Here is a 22,159-nt window from a genome sequence, read left to right as displayed (position 1 = left end):
GCTCAAGAAAGGAGGGACACGGCAGGCGCCTGTCATCTTCTCCCTGTCCCTGCTGAGAAGCGGGGGTTCTCCCGAGCGCATGTTCACCTGAAGGACTCAAAGTGGCCCAGGCAGATCTTTGTATTTTAAATGTAAGTACTTCTTAGGAGCACATACCAGGTTCAGGAGAAAGGTACTAACACTAAAGTGCATATATTTTTTAGATCACCAACTGATGACATAAATTTTAATTTAGATTCCTGAAACAACACATAAAAGGCTGAAACATCTCTTCTGAGATCAAAGGAGGAGCTCAATGGAGGGGGGAGGTGTTCCAAGATGAAACCAATCCTATGGTAACCACCAGGCACCTGATTGCCCTGTGCCTATACAATCCAAATAGCTTATTTTAATTCTGATAAATAAAAGATTTGCTTATTATACCAATTCTTTTTTGTGTGTGTGTGTGTGAGAAATCACTTCAATTAGTAAGGACCAATGATGCCAAGTAGAAATAAAAGCATTTGATCTAACTGATCAAAAATGTCAGAAAAGGGACACAGTTTGTTTTAGACAAATCCAGTTTTCCAAAGTTTGTGGGTGCTACAGAAGTGGGTGATTCCTTGTATTTCACAGAATGTTGCCAGGCGCCTGTTAATTGGAAGACTCTCACTGCACATTCCAAAAGCATTCAAGTTCCCCAAATAGGTTTCCATATAAACTTTTCAGGAACACATCTGTGTGAAAAATAAGATGTTTGTAGCACTGGGGCTCCAAACAAAGCATGAAGAGGAAGATACACTTAAAAATGTTTATTAAAGATTGAAAATTCTTCCATATAAGGAAAAGATGACCAGAGCCACTGTACAATTAGGTTCTGACTCGAAGATTGGAGATTTTTTTTTTTTTAATGCTACCACTTGCATTTCTTGCTAAAAATAAACCAAAGGGAGTTTAATTTGAAAGATATGTTACGGTAGCTGTGTTTGGGTTTTAGGTTGAATAACCAATGGGCCCAACTCAATGTGTGACAGGAGAGCCTCATTAAAAAGCGTGGCTGAAGAGTGGGCAGTGGGACCCATAGAATCATTGCCCTTTGAGAACTGATGTGGTCACCCTCCTGTTCATTGAAGATTTTAATTAGAAAATTTATTCTTCTTCACAGATGCTTCATTTAGGTGTGTTCTAGTTATAGATCTTGACCAAAAAAGCGAGAAGAAGAGCAAACAGAGCCACGCCCACGGACATCCTCAGTGCCCAGTCCTGGTGCATGCTTTGTATCTGCGGCACCATTCTGGAACTCACTGAGTCACATGGAGCTGCAGCAGGGGTGTTGGGTATTGGACTCTGGTGATTCCCAAGCCGATTTCTGAATTCCTGTAAAGAGAGAAACAAAGAAGAAAAAATGATTTTAAGATGCAGAGAAAGCCCTGTTGTGATATCAATCAAGTCAATTAGTTCCTAGAAGGTGCTACCATTTACTTAGTCCTTCAACAAAGGCATATTTGAACACCTACCCTGGGCCAGGTGGCCCCAAGGTAGGTATGAGTAAGTCACAGTTCTTTCCTTGAAGCGTCAGCCAAGTTCATGATTTTACAGACTACAGATGAATCATACGAGAGAGATGGACAGTGTTTACGGAGAATCGAGGCAGAATTCATGAAAGGTAGAATTTGTATACAGTGGAGTTATATCACAGATATATTTAACTTTTAGGGATGTAATCATATTTTCTCAGGAACAGAAGAGTGGCAGAAAGAACCCTGGAAACCATTTTATTCAGCAAACACATCCCTAAGCCAGAGAGAGATTCCCAGCTGGTCCATTGCTGCAGGAGGCATTGGAGGGGTCTGAGAGACAAGAGGGACCCACCTTCCACGCAGTCCCCTCAATGTTCTCTGGTGTGCCATACAAATCCTCTTCATTGTCTCCGAGTGCCAGACATGGAAAAGGTTGGAAAACCCTGCTTGGAGAATGCACAAGGAGCTCGGGAACCGATGGCCCTAGTTTTTAGGTAGTCTCTGTTCAGGGGCTTCTTAGCTAGTGTCCAGGGAAGCGCAGAGAGGAGCTTTTTTTGGCAGGGGGGTGGGAGGGTTCTAGTGTTTTGAAGCACAATTTGATTCCACTATACAAGATTTTCACCTCATTTCCCTGCTTTAGAATCAGTGCCTTCCCACAAAGCACGGATTCCCCTGTTGAAACCTGAATGGCATTTTGAGCGATGGAGCAAGGGTAGGGAAGGAGCAGATGAGAAATACTGGATGGAAGGAACAGTGAAGAGGGGCACCCAGAGGCCATGCAGTACAGAGCATGTCTCTGGAAGAACAAGAGACCCATGGACGCACAAAATGTTGTGGAAAATCATTTTACTTTGCTTAGTCTTCCCTTTCAAGCTCTCTGACAATCTCCTGGTGTACCTTCGGCTGCTGAGGGGGCAGCTGTATCTCACCGTGCACAGCAGAGGCATGGGGCATGGTACTTTACAGAAGGTACTGCTAACAGGAGCGTGTGGGGTGGACTGTGGGGACAGAGAAGAATGCGTGGAGAATCCAGTGGTGAGTTGTGGTCACAGATGACACGGGAGATAATGAACACCTACATCGGGACAATGGCAGAAGGGATGGAAAGGAGGGAATGACAGACTTTTGCTACAGGGTCAGCAGGATTGTCAAATAAGTGGGTGATGAAAGGTACAAAGAATAGCAATGGGAAATGAAAACAACATTTACGACCCAGTTTCCACGGGCTAATATTTACATGGGATTGATGTGGGAAGAATTCTGGCTTTGACTGTAGGAGACTAATTGCAAAATTAATAAAGCCGTTAGCCACGAGGATAAATCTCTCAACCCCAGTGATAGTCAAACCATTATTTACTTTTGCATTCCTCAGGTATCTGGGCCGATACCCTGCTGATCTCCCTGCGCTCTGAGTCTTTAACAGGGAGGCCCACAGCTGGACAGAGTGGAGCCATCTTTCCTACAGCAGGAGGTGGCAAATGGCAGGAGCTCAGTGGTGTTCCCAAACCTGCTCAGGAGACAGCTCTCTTCTGGGACTGGCTTTTTGTGTGACATTTTGGAGCAGGGAATATGTTGACAAGCTTCCATTTTGATTAAAAATGAGATCTCAGAGTCTCAAGGACAGAAATCACACATAGGTGGCAACCTTAAGAAGGAATGCAGAGTTCTCCTTTGGCTGAAATGATAGAAGCTATGTGAGTTCCTTAAAAGCAGCAAGGCTGCCTAATCCATCTCTGAACTCGTGGGCCCTAGTATGGCTGCAGGTATAGAACAGATACTCAGGAAGTATTTAGGAATGAATGAATGAGCAACTGATTCGAATGAACATGAGGGTGTGTATTCCAATGAGATGTGTAGCCATCAAGAACACGCCCATCTATGTCTCTGGTAACCAATGTATCCTGTGATGTATTCAGGACACTCTTCTAACATGAGTCATAGACTGTTGCCTCTAGCAATTAAACCATCATTTCCTAAGTTTGGTTTTATAAGACTGGAACTAAAAGGCTTATTAATTTCTCCTAAGCCTGAGTTCTTTGACCTTTTTGAGTCACCAATGGTTTGTTTCTTTGGGGTTTTTTGGAGACAGAATCTTGCCCTGTCACCCCAGCTACAGTGCAACAGCATCATCATAGCAACCTCAAACTCCTAGGCTTGAGTGATCCTCCTGCCTCTGACTCCCAAGTAGCTGGGACTCCAGGCATATACCATCATGCCCAGCTAATTTTTCTATTTTTTTCTAGAGATGGGGGTCTCACTATGTTGCCCAGGCTGGTCTTGAACTCCTAGCCTCAAGTGATTCTCCTGCCTCGGCCTCCTAGAGTGCTACGATTACAGGCAGTGAACCACTGTGCCCAGCTCACAGATGGTTTTGAGATGTCAAATGAAGACTATAGACTCTTTGAGAAAAACGTGGCGGCCCCACGTACATATGCACACAGCCACATTCACACTCTGTATGTTACTTCAGGAGGTTCACAGACACCTTCACCCAGGAATGGATACAGATTTTGTGGCTCTAGAAGCCTTCTCTTTAAGAAAAAAAATATGAATACAAAATCAGGTGTAGGGTCTTGGAAAGGGTCCATCAAAGTGAGAGTCCCTGAAACTCTGGCTCCACTAGCTTCAGGGAAAATCCATCCTGCCTGTAAGCCCCAGTTCAGAATGCTTGACCTTGCTTTTGTACCTGAAATTTAAGAAGCTGCTGCTCTGTGATTAGTGGTGCCAAGCCAGGGTCAGGCTGACCCAGGCAGGACTAGGTGAGTCTTAAAAGCCTTAAGCATTTGGTTGGGTTTATAATACATGCTGCTTCATACAGCTGCAGTACAGGCAATGTACCTATGCTCTTGGCTTGAAAGAAACCTCTTAAATTTCTGATAACCATCTCATGAAATTTCTTTCTCTTCTTCCCTCCAACTCATTTTTCATAAAATTTTGCTCAAAATATAACAGTTACCTGTTAAACAAGCAGAGTGGATTATCTGTGGTTGAGTTCAACTTATTCTTTCTTGAGCATTATTTTTCACCACTTAAACATTGAACATGTTTAAACATAACTGTCCCATAAAGTATTTTGGTGCTGAGACTCCCTCCTACTTCTAGTGGACAAGTCTGCACCCCAGAATCACCTGGAAAAGCAGAAGCAGGCACATGCAGCCACGAAAAGCCCACCTCACCTGCCAATTTCTCGAAGATGGAAGCTTGGCAACAGATCAGGGGAGGGAAAATGTAGCCTATCTCTACTGCACTATGCTTCTTTTATTATGTTCACCTTTTACCAAATCAAGATATTGATTAAAGGATTTTGATGATGCTATTTTTAAATAGAAGATTGAAAAAATATGTCTCAGATGATAGAATAATCAGTAGCCAGCTAGCTTTGTACACTTCAGTTGTCACTACCACTGTGATACTAAAAGAAAAGTAATTTAGAAATATGGGAAATACAAGGTCTTTCTCATAAAGTCCAAGATGGTCAAACATGTAAATGAACACTGTGGCAGATATCCACACAGTCAGAACCCGGCTTCATGAATAGAAAATAATGTAGCATTTCTATAATGTAATAAAAATTGCTTACAGGTGAAGTGATTATAGATAGTCAATAGAAAGATAAAAGTTGACACACACAAAACACTCACAGAGCAATGCATATAACTGACTTGAGAGGAAAACTTACTATGGTCAATAATTATGGAAAGTAAACAGAAGGCTTCAACCCTCCCTAAACCTTTTAAACATCATTAAGGTTACTAATTTCTGAAATTCAAGATGCATTTGCATCTCTCAAAGTATAATATACCAAATTTGAGAAATGTTACTGCTTATCAAAACAAACTGAATGTCAACTCTGAGACTTAATATAATTTTTAAGAACTTGAATTCCACTCAGAAATGCCTTTTTCAAAACAGAAATTTGAAACAAGGCAGGATATGACCTTTGTTCAATCAAAAAGATCCATGTGTTTATCCAGTTACAATAGACTAAGGTGCACACTGAGAATTCCCATCATGCACTCTGTGTTAACTTTGATTAACATGGTTTTTTCCTTCCTTGTAAATCTCACTGCTTCCTTGATTGATTTCTAAACCTACTTACTTGCTAACTCTTAAACATATTCTACTAATTTCTAAAAGTATCGATTATTAAATCCTATCAAAGTAATAAATCTGTTAAAGCAGAACCAAGTGTGTGCACTGAAATTTAAAAAAACAAAAAACGTTTATGTTCAGAAACTTTAGGGATCAGATTTCAATCAGTTAAAGACAGTTGGGATGGTAACAACAGTCTATCTCTGTTTCCCCCTTCTCTAGCAGGTATACATGTACTGCTGGGGAATAGAAAGAGATGCTTTTAACTTGAGCACATTTAACACCACCACGAGGAACAGACAGAACTTGGTTTTAGGAGCAGTTAAATGCTCCAGCTCTGGGCTCCAAATCTCAGCTCCATCTGAAGATTATTAGGCAAATTATTCATCTTCTCTTTGCCTCCATTTCCTCACCTGCAAAAAGGAGGTACTGTTTTTATTTGTGCATCATAGGGTTGTTATAAGGATTGAATGAAATATATATATAAATATACACACACACATATATATATGTATATATTAAGTGTCTTAAACATTTAAAACTCGTGGTACTTTGTGGTTCTAAAGAAGAATACAAATGGCCTCAGATAGTCTTGTAAAATTACAAAGCCACTATTGTATTTGCTTCTCAGATATGATTAATTGACTCACGCTGTTTTTGTTCCCTGTGCATATATCATCAGGAGATGCACAGTATAATGAATGAGCATGGGTTTTGAATTCTGGCATACCAGAAACTGAATCCAAGTTCAGACAGCCATGTGATCTTAGGCAGCTGGTTTGAGCTCTCCAAGCCTCTTCTGAGAAGTAAGAATGCCAACACCTACCTTAAGATGTTGTTGAAAGGGTTAGAAATAACGTGCCCAGGGCCAGGCAGAATGCCCGTAATACAGAAGGTTCAGAACAAAGGGCTGCTATTATGATTACATCACAGGGGTGTGGTTTGGAAAACAGAGAAGTACCACAAACCTAGGGTATTAAATAACACAAATTTATTCTCTTACATTTCTGGAGGTCAGAAGTTCTAAATCAAGGTGTTGGCAGGGCTGTACTCCTTCTGGAGGCTCTAGGAAAGAATCTGTTTTCTTGTCTTTTCTAGCTTCTAGAGTTTGCCCACATCCACTGGCTTGTGGCCCTTTCCTCCATTTTCAAAGCCTGTAGCATAGGGTTTTTTTTATATAAGGACCTTTATGATTGACATTGGACTCAGTTACATAATTCAGAATAACTTCCTCATCTTAAGATCCTTAACTTAATCACATCTGCAAAGTACCTTTTGCCAGCAAGGTAACATAGTTGGAGGTTCTGGCCATTAGGACATGGACATCTTTGGGGCTGGGGAGCATTACTGTGCCTACCACTCATGGCACATGTGAGTCCCCAAGCTCTCATCCCACCATAAAGTGTGCTCAGTTCAGGTAGAGCTGTTCCTTTGCATTCTATGCTCATATCTTCATATAGTTGCAAGTATCCTTAGGAGCTGGATGGGCTCGGGCTTCCAGTGGAAGGCAGCCTTGCTGTTCAGAGGCCTTTCCTGCAGTTCCTCCTCCTCCTCATCAAAAATATTGACAAACTGTAATACAGAATATGGCTGCAGAACCAGCAGCATAAGGATCCAGCACGGAAGGTAGAGGACAGGCTCTGTGTAAAAATACTAAGTAGAAGAAGTAATATTTACAGAACACTTACCATGTACCTAACAGGGCTCTAAGTACTCCATGTGCATTCTCTCCTTTAATCCTCCAAACTGCCCAATGGAGTAGCTAATATGAGTTAATCCTGCCTTTAAGTCACTCGCCCAACTTTCAGATGGCAGGTAGAAATGGTGAAGCAGATGAGAGGCTTGGCTTTACTCATACTAAGCACAGCCCCATAGCAACACATCAGAGACATATTTATAGTCCCATATAAATAAATGAGAAAAACACAGGGTGCTGCATAATCATTAAAATGACTATCAATATCAAGATTCCCACTAAATAGATTTTATCCATTTTACTTGCTACTGCATCTCCTGGAGGTAATGGTGTTATTTTGTGTCTTCCTACAGAAGGTCATTCTAGGAAAGTCAGCCTCAAGTTATGCAGGGACAATTCATGCTACCTGTCTTGCAGTTCTGAGCCATGTTGAGACTTTGTAAATGTGACCTGTAGATGGCATGTGGCTGAGTTTGCTCTGTGCACACATACACACACACACACACACACACACACATGCACACGTACTTGATGCGCTCACATTAGAACACGCTGTGAAATGTGTTTTAATGAGGAACAGTTGGTCTGGTTCTGCTCAAATAAAAGATATCCCTGTAAGAGAGTTGCCACCTGTCTTCCCGTCTTGCAGTGCAGCTTCTAAATGAGTTCTTCTGTCCCTGACACCTGCAGGTGTTGCCAGAGCCCCATAATCGCATTCCACGTGCCAACTCCCTCAAATTGACAAGACAACCTTGTCCCTGTGCTTCATGTCATTACCAGATACCAGGACATACAGGGGATTAAGGGGACCAAGCTATCTTTCTCCATTACTCTTCCAGACATTCCCCAAATTGGGAGCATTTTATTATCATATAACTAGGAGTGCCGGAGTACCCAATTATCTCTAAAACAAAAATGTTAGTATTTTCCAGTTCTAGAAGTCTATGTTAAAAAAAACTGTTATATGCATAGTCCGTCAGCATTATAGGTACACTGGAATGTAACAGGATAAACATATTGAAGCTGGAATTAATTATGCCTTTCCATTTATTTTGGAAAAACATTTACATCTTAAGGCCTCTGTCACACACTCACATGATGAGAGCACAATACTGCTAGCTTTTCTGTATCACTTTTTAGGAATGAGCAATTCTACATCAGACTCTAGTCACATGAAATTGTTCCCTCATCCCCTCCCCCCAAAAGCGTACTTGCTATCAGGTCATTAAAATTGCAAAGAAAAAATTTTAAATTTGAGCACACACACACACAAAAACACTCTAATCTTAATATCATGGATGGGTTTTTATCTTATTTTGGTGATAGCAAAGTAAACACAGGGCTTTGCTAATAAGGCTGAACATAAATTATTAAACTATCCACTGTACGATCAAATGCATTTCTGATTATATTCTGAATAGTTTTGCCTTGACATCCACGACAGGAATAGATCTGAGGTGCCCCTGCACGGTCTCAATGATCCCTCTCTTCCAGAATGCCTGACCCTCGGACTTGCACTGCGCCAAATAAAAGAAAGAGATAATCATATCAAAACCCAAAGCTCAGCTTCTGCCCATCACCTAGTTATTACTTTCTGTAAGACTTCATTTCATCTGACTCAAGAGATGTGAAAACAACTCTTAAGCTCTGAACTTATTTTAATGGCTTCAAAACATTTCTTAAGTGTAAATTTTTCTCATGGCTCAGAGGCACTGTTAGAGCTTGAAGTGCAAGCTAACAGGGATAAAGAAAAAAATGTCTGATAGCTCATGTCTCAAGAAAAATTAGAATTTAGAATAGACTTTTTTTCCCCACTGAGTCTGAGCATATGGGCTATGTGGAAGACCTACTGAAACCAAATATGTGACCAACACAAGGAAATGCTCTTAAAACATACATTATGCAGTCCAGTATACTATCAGAAAAGAATCTCACAATCTCCTGATTTTGAAAACTTTGCTTTGAATACAAAATTATAAGGTATTTCTATAATTATATTTTAATCCCTCAAACATGAACTTAAGGAACAACCTCCAAAATTCAGCATCCCTATAGAAACTGCTGTGTCTGTTCTTGATAATAAGGAATGAACAAAGGTGTCTCCTCAGTCACTGTAATGCCTTCTTCTTTTTTTTTTTTTTGAGACAGAGTCTTACTCTGTTGCCCAGGCTAGAGTGTCGTGGCGTCAGCCTAGCTCACAACAACCTCCAACTCCTAGGCTCAAGCGATCCTTCTGCCTCAGCCTCCTCAGTAGCTGGGACTACAAGCATGCACCACCATGCCCGGCTAATTTTTTCTATATATTTTTAGCTGTCCAGATCATTTCTTTCTATTTTTAGTAGAGACGGTGTCTTGCTCTTGCTCAGGCTAGTCTCAAACTCCTGACCTTGAGCGATCCTCTCTCCTCGGTCTCCCAGAGTGCTAGGATTACAGGCATGAGCCACTGCGCCCGGCCCTGTAATGCCTTCTCTACACTCCAGTTGTGGGTTTCTTTCTAAATACCTTCATTTTTAAACTTCTTCATCTTCCTTTAGCTTAACACCAAATATCCATTCAAATGACCTTACATTTTCCTAATTTTGCACCTGTTACACTCACAAAAACAAGGGAAGGGTGCAGTAGGGCAGAAGAATCATATCTAGAATTAATAATAGCATAAAAACCTTTGTCAACGGTGATGTACTATCATTTGTTTATACATAATTTTTCCAGTTCCATGAAAAATGAGCAGTGGTAATCTTTGCTAAGAAGGTACATCATCAGAGGTCTGGCATCTTAGCTGGAGATACCTTCATTTTTACTGCTTCCTCATTGTTATTTAAATATTTTTATCCAAAGAAAAGGCACATGGAGAAGGTCCCCTTACTAGCTACACTTAAGGAAAACCCAAGTTATTTATTTACTGGGTCAAAGTTTTGAAATTACTACAGAACTTGTCATGTAAGTCTCTTGCTAACTAAACATTAGCCACATACGTATGAACAAATACACATGTGCACACATGCACATACGCACACATGCACAGAGTAGGCCTTGACATAAAGAAGGACCCAAGGGGCACACTTAGAAGTATGGAGGATGCAACCACAGCATTCATGCAGAAATCTGAACTCATCCATCCCGAATAGGTGACTGGAGATAAGCATCCGTACAAACAAACGCTGCTCCACGGCTGTGGCAAAGCTGAAGAAATGAAACGTGAATTGGGTCAAAATGCTTTACGATGATGAAGTCCTTTCAATGATCACTTAAACCACAGCCGAAACCATTCTCATTCCATGGAGTGCACACAGGAAGCAGTGAACTAGGATGTTGACGAACATAACAATTGGGTGTATTCAACTTAATCTTCAAGTTATCAATTCAACTCAAAATAATTGTTCCTAAGGGTTTCCTTCCAACTAAGTAACCAGGCGAGTGTGTTGGCAGATGTTTGGTTTATATTTTAAATGAAAAAGAAGCCACGTGTGATGTTAACTGTTATTATAATGCAACCCTCTCATCCTGTTCTAAGTATCATTTTCAATGACACTGAAAATATGGTTTTAGCATCATTGAGCTCCATGAACTGCATAAAATGAATAAAGGAGATGGCAGGTACTTTATTCTGTTTTAAAGAGTCTCATAATGATAAGATAACACGTAAAATGTTTCCTACAGATCACCATGATGGTTATCCAGCTTGGAAAATGCAGATAAATTAGTTAGGAAAGATTACTTGGTATATACAGTTGGCCCTCCATCCCTGTGCATTCCACATCCATAGATTCAACCCAGCAGTGATTGAAAATACTTGGAAATAAAAATTCCACAAAGTTCCAAAAAGTAAAACTTGAATTTGTCACATGCTGAGTACTTTATTGAATCCACATGAATGAAGTGATGTATAGGCACTGTATTAGGTGTTATAAGTAATCTAGAGATGATTTAAAGTATACGAGAGGGTGTGCCTAGGTTATACGCAAATACTGCACCATTTTATATAAGGGACTTGGCATCTGCAGATTCTGATATCCACAGAGGGTCTCCTGGAACCAATCCCCCACGGATACCGAGGGATGACTGTATACGCCATAATTACACTACACTCACCCCAACCATCTGAAGAAAGATCACATCTCTACCTATTTTCCTATCAGTCCCTCAGTTCTATTATGCCTTCATCCAAAACTCCATTGCATGGCATGCCGATTCTCCCTATTTTTTTTTTTTTTTTTTTTTGAGACAGGGTCTCACTCTGTTGCCCGGGCTAGAGTGCTGTGGCGTCAGCCTAGCTCACAGCAACCTCAAACTCCTGGGCTCAAGCAATCCTCCTGCCTCAGCCTCCCTAGTAGCTGGGACTACAGGCATGCGCCACCATGCCCAGCTAATTTTTCTATGTATATTTTTAGCTGTCCATAGAATTTCTTTCTATTTTTAGTAGAGACGGGGTCTCGCTTTTGCTCAGGCTGGTCTCAAACTCCTGAGCTCAAACAATCCTCCTGCCTCGGCCTCCCAAAGTGCTAGGATTACAGGCGTGAGCCACTGCGCCCAGCCTAAATAGTTTTTAAGAAGTAAAAAATAATGGTTGAATTGAACATCACTTAAAATAACTGGGAAGATTAATATTAGAAGATTTAATTACTTATGTTACTACACAGGTGTGGTAGGCAGCCTTGGAGGCAGCCCCCAGTGATCCTCACCTCCTGGCATCCCCACCTTTATGTAACCTTCCCCTTGACCATGGGCTGAACTTACTCACTTGCTTCTAATTAATAATACTCGACATGAATGACGGACATCGCTTCTGAAATTAGATTACAAAATACCGTAGCTTCTACGGTTTTCACCCTCTGCTGGCTCGCTCTGAGGGAAACCAGCTGCCACGCCATGAGCTACCCTGTGCAGAAGCCCACACGGGAGGGAACGGAGGGAGGGCTCTGACCGCCAGCCAGTAACGGTTGAGCCCTCAGTGCAACCGCCCGCGAGAAACCAGTGATCAGCACACGAGCCAGGGAGGGGCAGACCCCCAGCTGAGCCTCTGGATGAGACTCCACTGGGCTCGCCTGGCTGCCACCCTGGCCGCAGCCTAGGGACAGGTACCCAGCTAGGCTGCACCCGGATTTCTGACCCACAGAAGCTGCATGGTAATAAATCTTTGTTGTTTTAAGCTGCTAGGTTTTGAGGTAATTTGTTACATAGCAACAGATAACTAATACAAGAAGGTGCCAAGGAGAGGGCTATAAACCGATTCACACATGCGTGTGGAAACTGGACTGCAACAGAGGCATGGCCGAATAGTAGGAAAGATACACTGTCAATAAAATTTTCTGAAACAATTGGGTATACATACATAAAGCAATGACATTTAACCCCTACCTACCATTCTTAAAAATCAGTTCCAGGTAGATTCAACATTTACTTGGCAAAGGCAAAACTTTACAATATGGGAGGAAACCTGTCCATAACCCAGAAGGTAGGGACATATTTCTTAAATGAATCACAAAAATATACAAAGTTTTTAAAAAGGAGGTTAAGACAAGTTGAAAACTGGGAAAAGACACTTCCTTCACATATAGCTGACTTTAGACTATATAAAGAAATCCTAAAACCTAAAAATCAATAAAAAGGTATCATTCCAATAGAAGAAAATGGGCAAAAGACTCTATATAGACTCTTCACTGAAAAGAAAACCAGAATAAATATACACAGGAAACCAGTAAATATATCAAATATGCTTAACCTCACTTGTAATTAGAGAAATACAAGCTAAGAACATAGAGAGATACCAATTCACATACACATACACCAGGTTGGAAGAAGTAAAAAACCTAACAATATCAGGTGTGGGTTACAATATGGAGGAAGCAGAACACTTTGACACTGCTGCTGCTTGTGGTTGACATTAAATAGCCACTTTGGGAACTAGGGGGCATTATCCAGTAAAGTGGGGCTATGGGAGCTGTGCACACTGGCCAACCCAGCATCCACTCCCAGGTGTATCACCCAGGCTAGGGAAACTGTTGCGGTAAGTGCCCATCTCAAGTCCGCATGTTCCAAGGTGAGCAGGTCTATGCAAACCTATGCCAAAAGGCTGAGAGATCTGAGAGGCCAAAGAAAGAGGCTGACAAATCCAGTTTCTCAGAAAGAAACATTTAATAGGAACTTACAAACAGAAGCCGTGTCTCGGGTACCCACAAGATGGCAGACGCCCACACTGTTACCACCACTCCCCAGACCCAGGGCTTATACACCATAGGGAAGGGGCATGTGTGCTTCAGAAGGAATGTGTAGGAAAACTGATATAACATCAAGGTTGTTTTGATCTAAGGGCAGGATCTATAGTAACAGTAAAGTAGAAATATTAGACGCATTCCCGGAACTGGGATTAATCAGAAGTCAACATGGTGGATTAGCATCCAAGATGGAGTTGCTTTAGCCTCCACATCCCATCATGGCTCATGGGATATAAGTTAGAAGCTCCAGCAGAGTTCGGGCTAGAGATGGGGGTGGGAGAGGGGTTGGTCAAAGGTAGAAAAGGTGGCCCAGGATGTGGGGCTTCCTGAGAATATTAACTCTCCAAGCTGTCTCCCTAAAAAACTCTTTTCTTAGATGGGCCCCAGTAACTAACCTACTCTTTAGCACCCCACTTCCTAAGGTGTTCCCCACCTATCTACCCTCACCTTTTTAAAAATGACTGGCCAATGTGGAAAATAGATGGGACATAAGTAGCTACTTACCTGTCAGCACACACTTTCTCGTTTTTTACTTGAATTCTACGGGATAAAATCAGTACCTATGTTACTTTCCTATTGTTGCTATAACAAATTGCCACAAATCAAGTGGCTTAAAACAATACAAATTTATCATTTTATAGTTCTGGAGCTCAGAGGTCAGAAACAGGTCTCAATGGATGAAAATCAAGTGAGGTGTGGCCTCCCTCCAGAGGCCAGAGGCTGAGGGGAGAATCTAGTTCCTTGCCTTTTCTAGCTTGCATCCTGGGCTCGTGACCCCTTCTACCTTCAAAGCCAGCATCCCCATCACTCTGACTTCTGATTCTCCTGCCTTCCTTGTTCACTTGTAAGGACCCTTGTGATTCTGTTGGACCCACCTGGATAATCCAGGCTACTCTCCTTAAGGTCAGATGATTAACAAATTGAATTCATCTGCAACCTTAATGCTCTCTGCCATGCAATTTAACATACACACAGGTTCCACGGATTAGAACGTGGACATTTTTTTTTTTTTTGCATGGCATGGGGGTGGGGGAGCATTATTCTGCCTACCCTAGGCCCGAAGGATGATAAATTTTGAGTTGTTGGGTACAACAATACCTCAGGGAAAAACACCTGCTCTCTAGAGTACTTGCACTTGATGTTTCCTCATAGAAAAGACCAGGAGACGGTCCCTTATCTTCCACTAGCTTTTAGCATTTCAGATTCTTTTTGCTAGATCCAGCCCTTTCAACTTCACACCTCAACATCTAAAATTGAAGCAGAATGTGATTTCTTGTGGGGATATAGAAAGAGGGTGAAAAGTTGCACAGATCACAGGAAAAAAGCCAAGATTTCATAGGCTGTGGTAGGATGAATACATTAATAGTCCCAATTCTTCAGACTTCCTTGTACTTGTGCCTTCCTCCCACAGCTTTGTAGTGCTGCCCTGGGTCTTGGCCATGTGACTTACTTGGCCAATGGCCTGTTATCAAACATTATGCATACAGAGACGTGAAAAGCACCTGTGGACATCTGTTTGCTGTTCTTGTTCCTCTGCTTTTATCATGAGAACATGCTCAGGACAGTCTGTTGTAGGATGAGACATGTGGAGCACAGCTGATTCACCCAAGCAGTCCCAGCTGAGGCCATCCAGCTCCACCAACTGCCTGCAGAGCCTCCAGACATGTTAGTGAGGCCCCACCAAGATCAGAAGAGCTGCTGAGCTACCCTACAGCTGACTGCAGATGAGTGAGTGAGCCCAGCAGAGATCAGCTGAATCTCACGAGGTTTTGTGGTTGTTAGTCATGGCAAAAGATAACAGATATATAGTGGCCATACATTTAGTCCTGCAACCCTTGTTAGTAAGGGGTATATATACATTTGCAGAACAAATCTGTTCATTCATTTATTCATTCACTCAACAGACATTTATTGAGCATTTGCTCCATGACAGGCACTGTTCTAGTCATTAAGAACAAAGAAGTGGATGAAGCAAAGTCCCAGCATGCATGGAGCTTCCATTTTAGTAACTGGAGACAAACATGTAAATATTTATTATGTCTGGTGGTAATGTACCATGGTGAAAAACAGAGTAAGAACAGGGAGTACTCGGTTGTGACAGATGGTGGGGACTTGTCATTTTACAGAGGGTCACCAGGATGACTGCAGTGAGAAGGCGGTGTTTCAGCAGAGATCTGAATGAAGTGGATGGCAGCCATGCCACATGGACATCTAAGAGAAGGGTATTCCAAGCACAGGGACTGGCAGGTGGAAAGGCACTCCCGGAGGGAGCAGGCCTGGTGTGTTCGTGTTCAAGGAGCAGCATGGAGGCCAAGGTGACTGGCCCAGTGTGGTTGAGGGGAGAAAGGTCCAGGCACTGGGCCCTGCAGGCCACTGTAAGGTCTTTGGTTTTCCCTCTGAACATGCTGGGAAACCGTAGATTTTTTTTTTTTTAAAGTTTTTATTGTGGTAAAGTCTACATAACATAGGATTTACCATGTTAACCATTCTTAAGTGCACAATTCAGTGGCATTAATTATATTTACTATGTTGTGCAAACATTACCACTATTTCCAAAACTTTCTCATCACCCCAAAGAGGAATTCTGTAACCATTAAGAAATAACCCTCCATCCCCATCCCCAGATAACCTCTAACCTACTTTCTGTCTTTATGAATTTGCATACTCTACATATTTCATATACGTGGAATCATGTAATATTTGACCTTTTTTGGTCTGGCTTACTTTGCTTTGCATAGTGTTTTCAAGGTTTATCCATGTTGTATCATGTGTCAGAACTTCATTTCTTTTTATGACTAAATCCAATTCCATTGTGCCACAGACCATATTTTGTTTATCCATTCATCTGTTGATTGATGGATACTTGCTTGTTTCCATCTTTTGATTATTGTGAATAATGCTGGTGTGAACATCGGGGTACAAGTATCTGTTTGAGTTCCTGCTTTCCATTCTTTTGGGTATATATGTAGGAGCAGAACTGCTAGGTCATATGGAACGCTATGGTTTTGAGCAGAAGAGGGACACAATTTGGATTTATATTCAGGGTAGAAACAGGGAGACCAACTAGCCAGGCTGTTTGTGTTATTTTCAGCTAATATACAGAGAAGGGAAAAATCACCTCTCACAAGAATATTACACAGAAGAAGACTGCAGTGAACGGCACTATCCTATACCATGGATGCTTTGTGATTGTTCAGAGGAACTGCCCTCATATTAAGAATTAAAAAGGCGGGCGCAGTGGCTCATGCCTGTAATCCTAGCACTCTGGGAGGCCAAGGCGGGAGGACTGCTTGAGGTCAGGAGTTCGAGACCAGCCTGAGCAAGAGCGAGACCCTCGTCTCTACTAAAAATAATGAAAGAAATTAGCCAGACAACTAAAAATATATAGAAAAAATTAGCTGGCCATGGTGGCGCATGTCTGTAGTCCCAGCTACTCAGGAGGCCGAGGCAGGAGGATCGCTTAAGCCCAGGAGTTTGAGGTCGCTGTGAGCTAGACTGACGCCACGGCACTCTAGCCTGGGCAACAGAGTGAGACTCTGTCTCAAAAAAAAAAAAAAAACAAAAAAACAAAAAAACCCCCCCAAAAAACAATAAAAGAAAGTCAATGAAAAGTGGGGACTTAAAAACACTATCACAAAGTATTTATTTTAGGTAACTATCCTTTACAAATGCTGTTGATGCTTACAAATACTTTATGCCCTAAGACCAATGACCAAGTCCTCTTCTCATAGTATATATGTGATTGGGGCAAATCATCTATGCCCAAGGACAAGTCACTATTAGTATCTTGATTAACTAGGCCCCAAATAAATCTTTACTATCATCTTGCCACCAATCCCACACCACATATTCATTGTTCACTTACTATGTGCCAGGTAGTGTTGGTTGCTTTCATACATTATCTCACTTCACTGTCAAAGCCACCCTATCAAATGGGTCTATTATTCCCAATTTATAGATGAGAAAGTATATCTACAGAGGGTAAGTGATCAGACAATGGTCACACAGTTAGTAAGGGATAGAGACAAATTTCCAAACTCACATTCCCACCCCAAAGCTCATGTGCTTAAGGGTACTCTATTCTTTTTAAATAGATGTTTTCAAGAAGGAGGCCCTGAGATGCAGGGACCTGTGGAAGGAAAATGTTGATAAAGTCAGCAATGATTGTTTGCTTTTATTTTCCTTTGAATCTCTCTCTGAAGAGGTGGCAAATGTGAAAGGTATAGCATCCTAATCTTATGGGTTGACTTCCCACCAGATAACTGTCCCAGATAAATGACTTGACATATGGATTGAATATTTCTGGTTCTCAGTAATTTTATAGAATTGCATTTGGGAGATAGAAATGAGAAAATTTGTTTCTCCAAAGTCCTTTAAATTTAGAACATTGCAAACTATGTTAGAAAACAAACATACTCTATTTTGTAAAGTGTATTCCATTTTATTTATTTAAAAATAATGTTCTATTATTTTAGGCATAACATAAAGTCAATACTCTGAGTGTGACAGAAGAAAGAGGCTGTCACTTTCATCATTGGAAAGAAGGAAACTAAAATTTATGGTCAGAAGCAAATCCTGCTCTAAAGTACCCATCCTTAAAATTCCCATGAAAATAATTTAAATTTGCAAGATTATTATCAGTTTAAAAATGGGCTTTTGCAATCTGCTTATCAAGATGTCAAATGACTTCAAAGAGCAGGTTGAGTGGTTTGACTGTAATGTTTTTTTAACCCTAGAAGAATATATTAATGTCCGCTGTTGAAGTAATAGAAGATTTCAATCTATTATGTAGGTTCCCTGTTTCTCAACTTCCCAGCCTTTGGTGTAGAACTCATCCACTCCACCCTGCATATCACTGAAAGCCAAGTTCATTTGACAAATATGTGCTGAGTACCAACTATGGGGCAGGCACTGTTCTGGGGGCTGGAGTAGGTGGTAAGCAGACCAGTTGCGGGGGGCCCTACCCTTATGGGCTTTCCCTCACATAAAAGACTTTTACTATATTTATACTCCTGCTCAAAAACTTTCCCACAGGCATGGTAGAAACTTTTGGTATTCACCCATATCTACTTCTTCGTGTTTATACAGAAATATGTATTTTCCAGACTCTTGAAGTTAGGTGGGGCCACATGAATAGTTCCGGCCAATGGATATGACTAGAAATACTATGTGCCACTCCTGTGCTGATGCAGTGAAAAGCCTGGTTTGACAGCAATTCTCTCTCTTTGCCACGGAGACAGGCAGTCAACCTGGGTCCCTGAGTGACTCTGTGGAGCAGAGGATCCCTGACTTTACCCACTAAATGGTACTAGACACTTAGTGTGAGCAGGAAACAAACCTTTGTTACGTTAAGCCTGAGATTTCAGGGTTAATTTGTTACCAAGGCACAGCCTAACTTAGCTGGGACTAAGACATGTGCTTTGTCTAATGTGTTAGGTAAAAACCCTATTTAACTTCAGAACCCAGAGGTCCCACTCTTCATATTGAATATTATTTCCCTCTACTTTCCAACTGCCACACTGCTTATGGATGCTCAAATAAAGCCAGATTTATTCTGTGCATTCTGTCACTTGACTTTCACAAAAAATTTCCTTCTTCACTTGCCTTATTAAGTCTTTCTCACTCTGGAAGTCCAGTTCTAATCCCACCACATCCATGAAACCCTCTGTAGTGGAAATGGTTTGAATACTCTTTCCACATTGACAGTTCCCACTACTACCGATTCCAAAACCATTTCCAACCTCTCTGTCCCCAGGGTGCAAACACTAGACCCCGGTTCCACAATCAGGGGTAACATGTGAGACAGTGATTGGGAAGTAAGCTTCATGAGGAAGCAGACAGGGCGTGGGGCAGAGGCAACACCTCTTAACAGCAGCTCCCACATGGTTCTGGAAAACTCAGGCAAGATTATTCATTCCCCAGCCCTTCCAACAATTCTGTGAACCATCCTTTATAAACCCCTTCCTGTTTAAACTAACTCAACTGTTTTCTGTTGTCTGCAAAGATCCCTGACCCATACATTCCTCGATACTCAAGTCTTTAGAGATCTCCTATCTTCCAACCCCTTATGATCTGATGCCATCCAACTTAGCACTTGATATAGTACAGATTTGGTTGCATAGGCACATATTGTCTTAGTTCTTTCATGCTGCTATACCAAAATGCCATAAACTGGGTAGCTTTTAAACAACAGAAATTTCTCACAGTCCTGGGGGCTGGCAAGTGCCAGCAGATTCGGTGTCTGGTTTGCAGACAGTGCTTTCTTGCTGTGTCCTCACATGGTAGAAGGGTCAAGGCAGCTCTCTGGGGCCTCTTTTTATAAAGGTACTAATCCCAATCATGAGGGCTCTGGCCTCATGACCTAACAACCTCCCAAAGGCCCCACCTCCTAACACCATCACATTGGAGATTAGGTTTCAACATATGAATTTTGGGGAGACAAATGTCCAGACCATAGCACATTATCTTCTCTTCCCAACTAGATTTTCTCTCCTTGAGGGCAGGATTACATCTTAGACATCTGTATCCCAAGGGGTACTTGGCACAGTGCTAGATCTACTTTAGGAATTCACAGGATGACCATATAATTTATCATCCAAACTAGGACATTTTGGGGAGTGGGGAAAAAAGGCACTATTGCTAATGCTGTCAGAACAACAGGTATAAACTAGGACTGTCCTAGACATACTATACTGGGCACTGATAATTTTTGACCGAATAATAAGGTAAAGACACTTACAAGGAGAAATAATGTAGTTCAAATGAGAGTACTAAAGAGCAGTTCTGGACTCTTGGGTTCAAACCATACAGGAGACGATATTCTCCTGGAGTCTCCCTGGGCACAGCCTATAGGGATAGGAGGTCGGCCTTAGATGGTCTTTCAAGTTCAGCTACTGCTGAATACAGCTTTGGTTCTCATAAGAAAGCTTTTTCCACTCACTGCTTTCATGACAAAGAATACCTCTTGCTCTTATGAGATTCATTTTAGATTTGGAGAAAATTGTCCATAAAACTTTAAGCACAGGAGTAACTGTCACACAGGGCAGCTAGTGTACTTACATAAGACCACTTCCCCTACCCACTGGGCTTCCCCTCAAGGGCCACAATGAACAGCAGTATTACCAGAAGAACAGCCAGACCAAAATCTCATCAAAGGCCAAAACCGCATTCATTATTTCTATCTCCAATATTTATTCCTGTGCCTAGATAATAGTATGTTCAATAAATGCTGAAACATATTGTAAGAGCCCAGCCGTTGCCTGCATGTTGTACACGTGAGTGATTCAAGCTCAGGGGCCCGATTCTTTCCTCTTGCCCTTAGCCTTCCCTGCCGAGTCTGCCTGTTCCTTTGTCTCATGCTCACTGCCATCTTCTGCCCCCTACCCCCAGTGTGGGCAAAGGATATAGAGGTAGGGAAAATGCCTGCCCAGTCCCACCCTATGATGCCTCTTTGTGGGTGTGCACTGCAGTGTAAATACCACCTTAGTGTGTTCTAGCTGCCCTAGGCCAGGCTAGAATAACAAACTGGGGTAATACACGTAAAAAGCCTCAATACTAAGCATAAAGTAGAGGCTCACTAAATGGTAGCTATCATTACGATCAAAGCACAATTAGTTTCTTGGGGAATAATTGATGGATGCAATTCCCCTCACTATGCCCCAGCTACAACCCTCAGGAGGAGGAAAATTATCATCAGTGGTTGCACGATTAGTGATGCAAGTGAAATGAAAGCTAATTGTTTAGCATCAGCTCACTCTGATGATACTTTGGACGGTACTCAAATTGGTACACAAAAGGTATTGTAAACATACTAAACACAGTTTGAACTGACATAATCTCACTAGTTCAGCTGCAATGTCCAATAAAATACAGCTCAGCAGCACAGAATAAAAGCTATGTATCCAGACTGTGGAATTCAAATATCCTAACTGGGCTTCAAAAGAAGCTAATGAGATGCAATATGAAAGAAAGAAATGCATCAAATATTAAATGTACTATGGTTTTAATTGTTTGTGACACCGATTTAAAATATGGGCAATGAAAAATTCAGTCTTACATAAAGTTTAACAAGAAAAAAGGAATTGGAAAAACTGCTTGGGATGGGTGCCAATATCTTAGGAGGGGGGGAGGAAAAATAGGAAGAAACACACCCTCATTTGCTTCTAGCATGGTTAGCTGATCTGTTTGAAATTAGATCCACTTTCAACTGTTTTAACTTTATTATTAAGCTATTTCTTAACCTCATGAATGCAGTTTTCATGTGCTTTCAAATCTGGCCCTGAACTAATAGACCCTTTCACTTCAGTGATTCTGGAAATGAATGTTAGATGGAGAGGAAAGCATTTTAGTGGTGTTTTTCCAAGGGTCAAAGCTCTGAAAATATAGTATAGTTTGTACATAAAACTCAGTACACCTGAATATCCTGCTGGCCCTTTGTCTGGTAATGAGGCAAACCATGCTACCCTTGAAAACTTCTGTTTCCTTCCCAAGAGCAGTCGGCTGTGTTGGTCCTGAGCTATCTAACCACTCAAGTGAATCCATTAATAGGATCAAAGTCCCAAGAGATGAGAAACAGGTGGCAGCGAGGCACCCTGGGGCAGCCTTCCCTTAACATGTCAGAAACAGAATGGCGGGTCCAGGTCTCCATTCTAGAATAT

The 22,159-nt window shown here is 41.6% G+C and overlaps 1 protein-coding gene across 3 annotated transcripts in view; it reads right to left on the bottom strand.

Annotated features, from left to right (window-relative positions):
- Nucleotides 1-212: 212 nt before the first annotated feature.
- Nucleotides 213-22,159, bottom strand: part of CDKAL1 (CDK5 regulatory subunit associated protein 1 like 1) — a 584,442-nt gene continuing 562,495 nt past the window's right edge. For all 3 annotated transcript variants that reach the window (XM_045551876.1, XM_045551874.1, XM_045551875.1), the window contains one exon: nucleotides 213-1,356. In XM_045551876.1, coding sequence (XP_045407832.1) covers nucleotides 1,165-1,356 — 192 coding nt within the window. In that variant the 3' untranslated portion in view covers nucleotides 213-1,164. The remainder of the gene's footprint in view (nucleotides 1,357-22,159) is intronic.

This window comes from Lemur catta, chromosome 5 (assembly GCF_020740605.2).
Source record: "Lemur catta isolate mLemCat1 chromosome 5, mLemCat1.pri, whole genome shotgun sequence".
NCBI lineage: Eukaryota > Metazoa > Chordata > Mammalia > Primates > Lemuridae > Lemur > Lemur catta.
The sequence above is the reverse complement of the archived record's forward strand: the minus strand, read 5'-3'. Positions and strand labels throughout refer to the sequence as shown.